Below are 14,603 nucleotides of genomic sequence, written 5' to 3'. Positions count from 1 at the left end.
GAAAACAAAGGGGCAAAACAGGTAAGATAATCAAGTCATTATGCATTCACGATCGTGTAGGCTCAAACTTCATAGAATTAGAAGAATGCGGGTCTGAGCGCTCAATGAACTGAACAAAGTCTTTAGAGCATGGTCTCACTAAATCTCTCAGTAGCTTAACTTGTATAGTTAAACTGCTTTCCATTATAAATCACTAATGTCCATAAACAGTTGCTTCACTGAAGATTTGCCCACTATATCTTGGGATCTTCCGGATGTGCAGTGGAGCACAATAGCAGTTTCTCAGGGGACAGGAGATGGGTGCCATGCAGCCTCACAGTTTACTAGTTTCAGACAAAAAATAATTAACAAAATAAATAAATAAATAAATAAATAAATAAAGACCCCGCATCTCAGTCAGTCCCATCTATGGGTCTCCTTCCTAATAATTAATTGAGATTTGTACCAGTACACACTTCGCAAATGACTGCACAGCTCAGTACATGTTGAGAAGACTTCATTCCCCATTTTGGCCCTCTGATTATACAGGCAGCAATGACACACTGAAATAGATTGGAAAAGTTTCCATTACATATTTCCCCATCTGCTGCTGGGTGACTGCTTATTTATTTGTTACCAGGGTTTTCTCATTTGAGACTGAGTGGCTCATCATGCTGGTTGCGAGGCTGTCTGGCTAAATGTAGCTTAAGACCATGATTTATGTACTCTTGACAGAGAGGTGCATTGGGAGGGTTGGGGGAGGCTGACTGTTTGGGACTGTAATGGAGTCAGCGTGTGAAGACACTAACATAAATATAATATATGCAGCTCCATCTTGTTGAATATTCAGGAGCTGCACAAGCTGTCCTTTGGGCCAGACTTTATAGCTATCTGTGGAATACAAGAAGAAAACCCCAAAAATGAGAAGCAATGAAATTAAGCATTCTGTGGGATTGTTAAAATTCCTACCATGTCAATGTTATTCAAAATTGCTCCTTGTAGATAACCTCTAAGAATGTTGTGCATGCTTACACACATCAGTATGCTTATTTGAATGACGAATGGGCCAATGTTTTTATGCTGGCGGAATGGAAAGTCATACTGAATAGCTATTTTGAACAGCAGAAAACTAACTGAACAATGTAAACTCCACCAATACATTCTCACAAAGATTATGGCGAGATAGGCTAAATAATAGTTATCAAGGGGTTATAATAATCAATTTTATTGAGCATTAGATATTAGATGTCTCATAATAACAGCATTTCCCTGGTCATTGCCTGTGCTGTTTATTATATATCACCTTTGATCACCTTTATTATGGGTGTTAATATTTTGGAGTGTTCTCTATTTACCCGTTTTTTTATTTGTACTTTTTCGCCAATACAGTATGTGCTTTGAAGACAGCTTGACTATTTACCAGGCCCAAGTCCTTTTTAGTTGTGTAAATCTAGTGTTGTTTTGCTTTTAAGCTGAACATTAAACACTATTATTAACTGCACTCATGTGGCTTGTCTAAGCAGCTGCAACTTTAGGTACCAAATGGTCTTTTTAATTGAACAAACCTCAGCCCCCAGAAATTATTCCCAGTGATGTCAATCACTGTTGCTAACCTTTCCTCTGCTTTTTTCTGATACAAGCATTACAAGTTACAGAGGGATATATTTATTAGACCTGGATATATTTAGTTAATATTATCTGCATAAAATACATTTTAAAAATAAATACTGTTCTTGCTCCGCCTCTTGGCAATTCTTTCAGTTTACACTGAGCAGCAACAGGCAATCAAATGACAGGGAATCAACCCCGCCGTAGGAGCTATTTATACATTGGAAGGACTTTGAATGACCTCATTCCTGGACACCAGTGTGTGTATGTATGCGTGAGTGAATGTGTGTGTGTGTGTGCTTGTGTGTGCGTGCGTGCGTGTGTATGCGTGTGCGCGTGCGTGTGTATGTGTGTGCGCGTGCGTGTGTGTGTACGTGTGCGTGTATATGCATGTGTGTGCTGTTTATACAGAAAGGCCATTCTCAGAAGGAAAATTAGATGGGATGAATGTTGCAAGGAATGCTGCCAGGGGGCTTTGTAGGGTGATAGAAAAGTTAATCATTCATAATTAACAGTTATTGAGAGAAATAATCTCAGTGCATGCAGTATGTGATTTACATATTACATGCAGACAGCATGCCCTAGGTGATTTTCCTGTCCAATTTACTCAATAGAGCTGTATTGGCCTTTGTAAGTATGGATTTCCAATGACAACATGCATTTCGTTTTGTGCCACAGGTTATCTGTGTAAGTAATGGTGAACTGATCAATTGCCACAACGTCCCCATTACCAGTTTTTCAGAATCCTTTTCTCATAGTAGAAATAGAACTCTCCAATGTACAAAATTATGGAAATACTAGTAGGAGGATACAATACAAGGGTCAGGGTTCAGCTCTGTTTCTGCCTTTTGCATAGCATAAGCATTAGTACAAGCCATTGTATGAGTCTGCCATAAAGCTACTAGGCCCACAGTGCGATCCATTGCAGCGCAATATTAGACCCAACACCAGACAGACACTTGGCCCTCCCTCACACCCCGCCCCCTTACCCTCTGTCTCCACACTGATCGCCTCCAAGTCAGGTGACCCCTGTTTCCCCAGAGGAGGGCGGTCATCTGGACCAGTACCTTTTTCTGAGCCACCTGTCAGCTTTGGGAAAGCCGCCCCCTGTTTGGTTGTGCTGGCGCTTGTGGGTGTGGTCTTTCCTGTGGTTACCGGGAGGGGCAACAAAGTAGCCAATCAGATCAATTATAGACACATAACAGAGTGGATGACAGTAAAATATGACTTGAACCAATATCTCAAGCATTATTGGCCAGACCACCTCAGTTGTGCCTTGTTGCTGGAGGAGACAGAAATAGACACAAATAGACATCTTACCATTATATATAGATGGACAGTAGCTAAGAAAACCTAATTTGATATTCAGTTAACAAAACAAAATTGAAAGATGTGCTCAAATGCTTTCACATTTAAATTCTAAAAAAAAACCTGCCCACTAAAGCCCATAAAGAGGGCCAAACCTGACTGAAACATTGGGATATTAAACTAAGAGGCTGAAAGCTCCATGGAGACACCTTTTAAACTACTGCTATAGTTTAAATCATGACAGGAAAAAGGAAGTATATAATGTACATAAATTAGAAGACTGGATCGAATCCACAAAACCTCTGACATCCTAATGGTATTCCTGCACTGGTGCCAGTGATATACCAATAGTTTTTAAAACTGGCTGGTGGCCTTAATGGGGAAAAGTATTTCATCGTTTTAAATTCTCTGTTTTAAAGTATTTTAACATTCCTCCTAATTCAAAGTCATTTGTGGAACACACGAACACACACATATGTACAGTGCGTAAGTGCATACACATATATGTGCTACCTTGCCACACAGGGCTTTGGTTGATGAGAATGGCCATCAGCACGACTCAACTGTGAATGGCCATCAACTGTGACGCAACCTTTGGAGGCAGTGCAGGTTGATTTGGAGTTGAGGTTCGAAGTGTCTCTGAGTGCATTTCCTTACTTTAAGCCAGGCCCCTACACCAGCCTCTGTGATGCTGGCAGGTTGTGCAAAATGTATTTACATATATAAAATATGCTTAATCGTAAACAAAAACCATCTGGACCCATTATCGCATAACTATAAAATAGGCAATGATGACATGACCTGTTGACAATACATTAGCTTCCTTAAAAAGAAGTGAATTTGCAAAGTGTATGAATTTTCTACACTAACAACAGTATTGCAACAAGTCACTCTTTAAGAACCTCAAATCTCATCCACACACCACACACATCAGGAGCCCTTTTAAATTTACAGTGAGTGTACCAGGATGTCTACAGCATAAAGCAGTGGAGTCTGATTGATCTGTAATGGTAACGTGCCAGCCAAAAATGTTGCCATCCCGAGAAGCTTCCGTCCAGATTGAACACGAGGGGCCCAATCTCTCATTGCCAGTTTGACAAGTTCCGCTCAGAATAAGGTGGCCTGTCAGCACGCCATCTGCGCCAGGCAAATTAAAACCCTTTGCCAGGGGAGATGAGCGTTGGCGGGCATGACAATAGCTGTACTTCCATTTCATTTAGGCTTTCCCCCCACCCTCCTGGTATAAGAAAAAAAAAAAAACTAAACAAACACATAATGGGCACCAGAGAGCCACTCGAGTGTCTGTACGGCAGCGCGGTTAGCAATGAGCCCTGCGAGCCATCCCGGTGGGGCGAGATCAACGGACAGCCGGGATGAAGAGAGAGGGAGACGGTGGAGCCTCTCTGCTGTTTCGGCAGGGGGAGGAATCAGACGGCCCTCTGATTCCATCTGCGGCTGCGGGCGGCTTTCGCCTCCGCTAATGATCGCTAATCTCCTGCTCGCAGTTCGCAGGGGCTTAAAAGCGATGCGCGGGGTGAAGACGTGAACCGATCAATGCGGGCGCTCGTCAAGTAGTGGGTCCCACTGCTGCGCAGTTTCTGCTGGTGCAGAGGTAGCCGCTACAGGAGCGGCGTGAGGCTGCGTGAGGCTGCGTGAGGCTGCGTGAGACTGCGTGAGGCTGCGTGAGGCTGCGGAGGCGGGAGGACGGAGGTGCCCGCAGTCAGCAGCTTTACCTCGTGCCTCCGTCTGCTGCGGCGGGGATGACAGACCGAATGGGAGTGACACACGGACGGCACTATCGCTGAATAAAGAGCCCTGTCTCTCACACAGGCTCTGATGATCTGACGGCGATAATTAGCGCTGCGGTAAACACAACAGAATGGATGCGTCGCAATTACTGGCCCGCACTTCACTGGATGCGCAACAAAATCCGGGTTAAATAAGGATTGTGAAGCAGCGAGCACAGTTCCAACTTTTTTCCTCATAATCAATGCACGAACCCGAGTGAGTCAGAGGGTTCATTTGGTTTCTTTCTCAAACTATATTTGGCAGCCCCACTCTACAGGTGCACGAAAAAAAGCCATCGACAGAGTTAAAACGATTCAAGTAGCTCTGTAATTTATGTCATGTATTGAGTAGTTTGGACTTATGCCCACATTGGTTTACAATTTATAGCAATTTGAGATACGCACAGCACACTGCAGGTCTATTTGCTAAATGACAATGCAGCACACGTGCGTTTCGCACAATAGTTTCTCTGAGCATTCTGCCTCCATTTTAAAGCAATGCAATTCTGGGCACCCCGGCTAATGAGAACATACGACCACAGAAACAATGTGCTCCAGAGAATCTTTTAGTTTCGTTTAAAAAAAGAACCCTGCTCAGCCCAAAAAATATTTTTGCTGTTCTGAACAACGGCTCCAAGATCTGCAGCATTTGTATCCTCTATGTTATATTCCACAAACTCTTCGACAGTAAGAGCATTCATGGATGCTCTCAAATTTGAACAGATGCAAAAAAAAAAATATATATATATATATATATATAAAACATACAAAAGTTGTACTTGATTAAGTTTCTGAAAGGTTGTTTTTCTACAACCAGCCAAGTGGTAAAGCATATGCATTCATGCTTGCATACAACTACATATTGGGAAAAAAAAAGAAACGACCGTAAATATGAATCCGCAGATACCTTTCGATAACAATTATATAAGTATTTGAGGCACTAGCTCAAAGACGGTAACATGTTTTTCAAGCGTATGTATTTTTAAGCATATTTTGAGCATACTGAATTTGTTTGAAAGGTGTGTAGAGAAAACAAGTCGCCTCACGTGACAGCAAATATGTTTGAACCTTGGTATGATTACATTGTGCAATGTAAGACAAGCGATGAAATGTGGTACAAGAATAAAAACATAAAACTGAAAAAAAAGAAAGAAGAACCAAATCTGATGACTTCACAAGACGTTAACAGTTAACCATGTGACCACTTCCCCATACAACTTAGAAACTAAATGAGATGGGTCTTTCACTTGGGGCTGAGGCTTGAGGATGGGAGTATTTGTAGCATTTTTATATCTTCCATCAGCAGAAAACGCAATGTGGGTGGAAATAAAGTAAGAATCAAGAAAAAACTAAAGTAAACTGACCATAAGCAGAATCAGCAGCAGTGTTTTGCTTGCGAGTGGTAGCCAGGATGTCTACAAATGGGAAAAGCACAAAAGAGTAAATAAATTTGACAAAAATATGCTAAAAAAAAATACTAAAAAAAAATTACCAACCAACAACAAATGGTAGCAGTAATATTCCAGTACTACACTCTGATGAAAGCTTGAACCAATATGCAGGGAAAATGCAGCGCAATAAAGAAAGCTCATTCAATAGCAGGTCTACAGTGACAGCCTATTGCCACTGATAATGGCATAATTTCAGCAAGGTGGTCATTGGTACTATGACTTCACCCCTCATAGCTCCTTGCAGAGATGAATTCCCCTCAAGTGTGTAATATTAGAACTGAGAATTACATTTTATATGACAGATGGGTGAAGGATAGCATAGCAATATGCACAGAACCTGTGTGTATCAAAGTTATAAGGGATTTCATTTGATATACCTTAGATATGTTTATTGCCGTGATCTACAATTTTCCTGTAATTTACAACTGACAATAAAGAGGGGGTGCGAGTACACAGATGTGACAAGCAAAGGAAGTTTTTTATAGTAAATTTTCCGGGCCTAGTTGAGAAGATACTATGTAATGACAGTTTTAGACTTACCATGGCAGCCGTCTGGATACTGTGTGTAGTCATTCTCTACATCCTGTTCGAGCCCAGCCCTGGAAAAACAAGTTCAATATCACAGTCTGTTTATGCATAATGTTAGGTCCCCATTTATCTAAGCATATTCTGTTTTAGAAACTAAATTAGCTGGGCATTAGGTGACCATTTCACAATACATAATGATAATAGAGCCTGGGGAAACAGAATTAGCACTCAATTTGTCTATCGGCACAAGGTCTCACTTCCTTTGTGCAGGTGAATTAAAGCCCCACCCACACAGATGTCAGCCATACAGCAACCGTTAATGCCACAGTTTTACAGTAAATGACCATGTGAAATGAGGAGAACTAACAGTCGGGCGAAGGCCAGCACACAAGTGCTCTCTCAGCCAGGTGAAACGAGGGTGTTTACCACTACTATAGTGGCAGGGATAAATTTAACGACGAGGCAAACTGGAGTGCCGGGCGTGTTGGCTTGCAGTCTGAGAACAGCAGAACTGCTTAATCTCTCTAATCTTTACCTCCCTCACATCTCAATTCTCCCTCTCTGTTTTTACTCAAGATCCTCTGAGCCTGCGCTTCCCTACAAGGAAATGCAATTTAATTTGTCTCATAACATGCACTTTTTCAGAGCGGGCCATATTGAATTGCCCCCCCTCTGGACTGTTGTACTTTGATTTTAGATAGCAAAATGAAGGGCTGATATTCTATTCCTCCCTGGAGAAGGCTCACACGCTGAATGGTACTGCATCTTTAACATAGATGAGCAGATCGCCATACAAAAGGCCATCGTTGCAAATTAATTCCAGCTGATAAATAATTGAATTGCTTAATGTTTAGAAAGCCTTCTCAATCAAGCACACCATCACATAAACAACTGCAAATCCATTTATAGACAGCACTGACCGCTGTGAAATAACGGATAAAAAAGCAGGCACACCATCCGTGACTAATGGAACACAGGACACTCGCATCAAAAATGGTCCAACTTGAAGGCTGTCCCCATTGCCCATTAGGAAGGTAAATCAACTGAAATGTTTGTTTCATCCTAGTGCTTTATCTGTTCCTGACACAAATACAGTTTATTCAATTTTCTTCCTGCTGCATATTCAATCATTCTGCCGCTTTCTTCTTATTATTTCGTCCCCTCTTTCCATTAAACTGAGATGTGCTGGGCTGGTGGGATGAGAGCGGAGCTCTATCACAGGACTATTTATTAACCAGACGCAGGCTTGCCGGCGGTGTGCACCGAGCCACACTCCTCTCACAATGGAAAGGAGGAGTGTGAAGAAAACATGCAGGCACACACAAACACATACGCACACACACCACACACACGCACGCGTGCACAAACACTAACCCACACACCCGCACAGACAGGCAAATATAAACACGCGGCCAAACGTATGCACACGTGCACGAACACAAAAAACACATGCATATACGCATGGAAGCACACACACACACGTACACACAAACACACACTTACACAAGACATGCACACATACACAAATGCTAAGACATACGCACACGCAATGCACGTACGTACACGCACGCACAAATGCACACGCATGAAAGGCTATTTCTACAGTAGCATACTCTGAAACCAGCCCTGCACATAACTCCTGGACAGGCCTGTATTTATCTACATTGCTCTTCGGTTGCTAAGATTTTTGAATGTGTTTGCAAGAGGCTAATGTCCCTGGCAATGCATCTTTGGAGCCCTGACAGCATCAGCAGAAACTGCATTAGCAGCTCACCTCTGGATCAACTCTCCCGAAACAGCAGCCCCACTTTATATAATCCCCCAGGAGGCTCAGAATGTGTGTCTCCAGTCATGAAGTGGCTCAGTCCATTACAGTCTTTATGAGCTGTTGAATCTGGAGGCCTCTCCTGGCTGAAGCTCTGGACATTTCACACTGTTTTACCTCACACGCGTAACCCGGCATGGGGGAAACACTAAGTCAAATATTTGCCTACCTTGGCTTTCCTACTTCATTAGTTTGATTCCAGCAATTGTCTCCACATTAAATCATGACATAAATCAAAGCACTGCACGATCTGCTTTGCTTTCTCCCAGACACACAAAATCTATTAAACATTGGCTGAAAGCAGGACAGAAAATACAACAGATGGGAGGGCCTGTGAAAAGCATGCATTACTTCACGAAATGAAGTCCATTCACTGATGTCAGTGTAAATGGAAGAACAGAGGACTCTGTGACCTCAGTGTCCTGTGGTGCTTGCTGAGACAACACTGAAGCACAAATTGATTAAGAGATACATCGTGTATAAAGGAAAAACAATAGAAAACATGGAGGCTGTAGAGAAGCCAAAGCGAAGTGAAATAAGACTATTTCCCTCCAGACAGGCAGTGTGGTACATGAGCTCTGATTGAAATCCACACAGCTGAACATTGGTTTCGATTACATGCAACAGGGCGCAAAGAAGTAGAGAAAGAGATTGATTGGCCTTTAGCTTCCACACTCCTACATTCTGGGCAGCTGAGTGATCAATAGTTCCAAGTGTCAAATAGCTTCTTTCCAGTTCATCAGAATGGATAAATAAATTACATTTGGGTCACTCTGATCAATAACTGATTTTTTTTATTATCTTTCCAAGAACAGTATTTGAGGCTTACATATAATGTCTGAGCGAATGCATTTAAAGGATTAATAAACACAATTTTATGAAACATGTAGAACTTACCGTACTGGTTACTCTGGCAAGTCAGTACAAGAGTTTTCATTATTTGGTGCCGGAACTCTGAGTTTTGAGTGTACTTCAGGTACAATTATACTTAAATATAGATATCAGAAAGTAATTTCAGATCTGTACCTCTGTAAAGACCTTAGAATATTTAGGTAGCTGTGTGCTACACTACTGGCTCCAGCTTGCATGTTTATGATACTCAATGTTCTGCAACAATACGGTATCTTGTAAAATAAGCAGACAATGTATTAAACACACCGTACCCGATCTCTGACTGCTAGGAAACAAAAATAAACTCTTAATTCAAAATGGGAAGTATGGAAGACCTACGTTGAAAATGCGCACAAAAATGACTTAAGCTCCTATTTTCACACAGAGAGCAGGTCTGTGCAAAGGCTATTGACCTGAACCTCCTGTTGTCAGTGGCCAGTTTGCTAATAACCGCACAAAGCTGGTGGGCCTAATTCGAAGCAGAACATACTTCAATCCAGGTGTCATGGTGGTACAGCTTCCGCTTTTTAGCCAGATGCAGTAGGGATCACGCGAGGACAGACAGGTCCTGAAAGACAGAGAAGTGACAGCATCGTAAAAATCCCCACAGAAGTGAAGGAGACCCCATTCATCCACTAACCTATTAAAACCACAGTACTCTTTAGGATGCTGAAAATGACACTGAGAAAGGTCACAGTTAAAACAGTAAGTCTGAAATAATGTTCTGAAATACTGTCCTGTCTGGTGGGGGTGGGGGTGTTTGTGGGGAGGGGAGACAGACATAGGACATCGAGTGGCTGCCACTCAGGCCTAAAGCCAGTCATTTTACTGACAGCCCAAGGCATCTGGGAGCCAGAGGCAGTCTGAGACTGGCTGTCACAGCTCCAATGACAGACAAACCAGAGGGACTGTTGGCAGGGGCTCTTGGTAGGGGGGGGGGGGGGGTTGGACTATCACCAGAGTTTCTACCAAGGGGAGGGGTGCCTTAGAGCTACGGGAGCTGTCATTTTTTTTGCACAAAATTTTCCATCGGCCCCCTGTCTGGAAATGATGTGGACAGAGGCACCCTCGTGGCTCAGCACAGTCCTGTTTGGAATCATTCCTCAGCAGGACATAGACAAGCCTGCGTCTCCATTCTCTACTCTGCATCTGAAATGCACCCTGCCATTGTGATCTCGGCTGTGGATCCCACAGAAGTAGCCAGATTTCTACAGTAAGATTTCCAGTTCATAAAGGAGGATGAATACAATCTACATTCTTCCTTAGTATTGAACTATTACCCAAGTGTGTGCTCAGTTGAGTAAAACTGCCTTGTTTAGCACTTGCAAGAGGTAAAGAAAAACACGTAACTAATTGTATTTCATAGTGCACCATTATCCTGCCTTGTACAGGTATAATTATTCTCAATGTACTGTATGAACTTACAGCTATACCCTTACGAATGACTGTTCTCACTACAGCAGAAAATACAGGCATTTATGAAAACATCAACAGTGCCTCCTCAAACATTTTATATGTAACAGATTTTGGCCATGCCAAATCCAATTTTCTCCATCCACCGCAAAGGCACAGGCTCAACAGTGCGGGATCCTGTTCTTGTTCCCACTGTGACAGAGTAAGATTCTCACTTAATTAAGTGTGAGTGGAAAACAGACTATGGGAGCCAGACCCAAATTTGCTTGCTGGAAATGAAAGACGTGTGGCAAAGTGGTTATGGGCCTGAAATCGAACACCAAGGGGCCTTTCAAAACGATCCTTTCTCCTAATCTCTGCATGATGTCGACTGTTTGGGCTTTGCGGACTCTGGAGATGGGATTGTAATAAGAAGCAGGGCCGAACACTATGTCTCCTTTGGTAAGACTGCTGGCCCCCATCCAATCAGATGGTTCAATTTCACATAAAAAAAGCTTCACTGGACAGAATGGATCTGCGGTTGGGGGGAAGGGGGGCAAGTACAACGGCGGGTGCCACTTACTTCTTACAGGAGCCGTAGTCTGCGCAGCGGCTGAGGGGCACACGGATGACGCAGCTGGAGAAGGCCACAAACAGGGCATGATGGTCCTTATCCAGCTCCAGCCCCAGAACCCTCCTGTCCTCCCCACGAGCGTCACACCTGGAGAACGGCAGAACACGTATGAAAAACAGACCCGGGATGAATGAGTACATGACGTAGAGGAACTACGAGAAAAGTCAACTGCTTCTTTAGGGACAAAAGGAGAGCAGACAATTAGGGTGGCACAGCAGAATAGAGGTCTAAACTAAACCCATATGGCTTTGTCTTCTACATTCCCTGTGCTCATCAAGGCAATAAGATGTACGAGCCTTTTTCAGGTACAAAAAGCGGTTGTCCAGTAATTGAAGGTTTACTTTCAGGAAGGTTTAATTGACAGGAGCTCACTTGGTGGGGTTGTAAACATCAATGTCCTCCAGGAGCTGGGTCTTGAAGGAGGCATTGGGATGGGTGCTCGCCAGTACTTTCAGCACCCTGCCATCCTCAGAGCCCAGGAACAGAACAGTGTAGTTCTTGTAGGGCCCGGCTGCAGTGTCTACAGCTATCTGGGTCAGTTTAAACCTGAAGGTGAACACAAATTTTGGTGTAATCAGCAAGCAACGTGATGATAAATTTGACAACAATATTCTGTCTGACCTAGTTAAAATACTCTTTGTGTTCATATGCTTTTTGTTTGTTAACAAAAACCAGAAAATCACACATTGCATTATTCTCAGGACATACTCGTCAGAGGACCGCTCAGTATTTTACCCCAGGGAGATTAAAACAGACGAGTCGTTCTGAAAGAGATGTGAAACAGTGAGCTGCCGAAAGATGTCATCCATCAGAAGTTCTACGATGCGCGCGGTGTGACACAGTTGGCATGCCAGCTGGTGGGATAGGTAAATTACACTTCCATATTTCAGATACAATTTTTTACTGCTGTTAACGAGCCTCTGTGTGGGAGCCTGCATGATCATGACAATAGAGCCTGATTCACCGTGGCTGGTGTAGTCTGACCTTCTGTCAGACGTTGACGTCAGAGCAAAAATGAGCCGGATAGCCTTATCTCCTCATTACGCATTCTTATATCCGTATTAGGGATGTTAACACGAAATCAGGTAACTGTTAATCGTTAATAAGAACATTGATCGATTCATTTTATTGATTAAACTGTTAAATTACCCATTTAAATGACTAACCTAATGCTGGCGATTAGATTTTACATTAGAGAGACGTTTCTTTGTCATTGGACACAAATCCCCTTGGTTGGTGGAATGTTAACGAGTCATGGTTCCCTTTACTGGCAGCATTAGTGGAACGTTATTTGTCCATTCCTGGAACATCTTCTCAGCGGCTGGTCCTACCTTCTGTGCACCAGACTAACGCCAAAGCACGTAGATATTCCTAAGCAAAAATGCTTAGGTATTAAGTTAGGTAATGGCATATAGGCTTCGTTGATCATGTTATGGCTATATGTTACAGCCTTCAGTAATAGAGCCTACCAGCGGTCTTTTGTTGGGGGTTTCATGACATTTCATCCTATTTATTTCACTCCTCTACTTACCCTTTTTGTTTGCGGCACATCAAGGGGCCTACTTTACAAAGTTGTTAACTTGCTTCTATTTTGTTTAATGAATAACCTACCACTTGCTGCACTATTGAATAGACCGATCAGTTTTTTAATTATAAGACTGTTTTAGCAGCTACACGTGTTGTCACAAAAAAAAAACAGCGAAAGCAGTTAATTTGTTTATTACACAGTTAAGCATTAATAAGCAATATCTTTTGTCACAATTGCAGTGGCAGTTCAGCCCGCCTGTAATAAAAATGTCAGCGGTGCCTCCTCTCCAGCAGATTTCTCATTCCGTGATTCCGTGTTTTCAGAATTTTGTTTCTTGCCTTTATGGCCTTGATAAACAATGCAAATCATGCTTAAATGATTGTTTGAGCATGTCTTAATAAAACCTCTATGACATACTCAACTCATTAATTGGTTGGCCTATTCTAAGTCATTCTTTTTATAGGCCATATAGTAGATTTGAAGCTAATCAGTTAATCATTACTAATCGATTAATGGGCGCCAACGATCGATTAAAAGAGCTGCACAAAATTTGCATCCTTAGTCTGTGTGCTTGATTGGTTCCTCCGTGAGAGCGGACAGGGACGTGGGGTGGGGTGGGACGGGGCATACCTGCTAGTGGTGCGAGTGAAGCAGGGCCGGTCGTTGACGGAGGGCACGGCTTCGTCCATCAGCGGGTAGGACTTGATGAAGGTCAGCATTTCATCAGGAAAGGTGGTGGAGGACTTGAAAGAGGCAGCTGGGCCGTCACCAGCACAGGACCCCGGTCTGTGGAGACAAGATGGTGGGGGGAGAGGGGACACAATTAGTGCTGCTCTGAAGCTATTACAGAGCTATTTTGATCGAGGGGTTGACTCAAAATGGAGAAAATGAAATTAAATGAATACTCCTCAAATAACTGTGCAATAAAATCATACATTTTCCACCCACATCAATTGTATTCATGTCATATTTATTTGATTGACATTTAGAAAAGTAATTATCTTCTTTTCATTACCTTTCAACCCAAGAGCCTGTGTCCTCTCTTTCCCTTTCTGGTATCACATTTAATGTGCCTATAAATTACAACTGTTAATTAATGCAAGGTCTGCTACCATCAACTAAAATAAAACTCTACACTATTTTTTGTTGCCTAATGAATAATGCAGAGACTGTTCTATTGATACTCGTCACTGAAGTAGCTCAGCCCCAGAGGAGCAAACCACAATGGGATAGGACGCTTTCAAATTGGCTGTCGCCCAAGTATATCTAAACAGGGCATGCAAGCCCACCATCTCCAGGCCCCTTCCACTATCAGCAGGACCCTCTCACCTGGGTCTAGGCACCTGCTCCTCGGGCACCGGTGTCCAGGCCAGCTCACTGCTCTTCTGTTCTTTGAACTTTCCACTGAAGACCTTCTCGATGTCGTCCATGTAGAAGGCACACACTGCAGAGCCTGTTATACTGGAGGGCATATCCATGCAGAGCAGGCTTTTATCCCTGTGTACACCGACTCTCCATACCACACATAACATTCTGAGATGTTCCCACACCACAACTCTAAGAGTAATAAACGCTCAGTAACAAGGGTAGACTCTTTTGGTGCACACACACACGCATGCACACATAATATGGGCATATTTGGTATATAAATGCATAATGACCATTTGTATAT

The 14,603-nt window shown here is 42.8% G+C and overlaps 1 protein-coding gene across 7 annotated transcripts in view; it reads right to left on the bottom strand.

Annotated features, from left to right (window-relative positions):
* The window catches only part of sema6cb (semaphorin 6Cb), a 119,161-nt gene that overhangs the window by 11,569 nt on the left and 92,989 nt on the right, over positions 1 to 14,603 (bottom strand). For 4 of the 7 annotated variants that reach the window (XM_064351992.1, XM_064352002.1, XM_064352015.1 and 1 more), the window contains 8 exons: positions 14,261 to 14,392; positions 13,562 to 13,717; positions 11,776 to 11,949; positions 11,353 to 11,490; positions 9,868 to 9,945; positions 6,674 to 6,732; positions 6,047 to 6,097; positions 2,577 to 2,732 (listed from right to left, as the gene is read on the bottom strand). In XM_064351992.1, coding sequence (XP_064208062.1) covers positions 2,577 to 2,732; positions 6,047 to 6,097; positions 6,674 to 6,732; positions 9,868 to 9,945; positions 11,353 to 11,490; positions 11,776 to 11,949; positions 13,562 to 13,717; positions 14,261 to 14,392 — 944 coding nt within the window. Of the gene's footprint in view, positions 1 to 25; positions 543 to 2,576; positions 2,733 to 6,046; positions 6,098 to 6,673; positions 6,733 to 9,867; positions 9,946 to 11,352; positions 11,491 to 11,775; positions 11,950 to 13,561; positions 13,718 to 14,260; positions 14,393 to 14,603 lie in introns of those variants that run through there. The other 3 variants (XM_064352036.1, XM_064352022.1, XM_064352029.1) reach the window with 3 other exon arrangements.

The sequence above is a fragment of the Anguilla rostrata genome, chromosome 1 (genome assembly GCF_018555375.3).
Source record: "Anguilla rostrata isolate EN2019 chromosome 1, ASM1855537v3, whole genome shotgun sequence".
NCBI lineage: Eukaryota > Metazoa > Chordata > Actinopteri > Anguilliformes > Anguillidae > Anguilla > Anguilla rostrata.
Note: the sequence above shows the minus strand (reverse complement) of the source record. Positions and strands in the feature narration are given on the sequence as shown.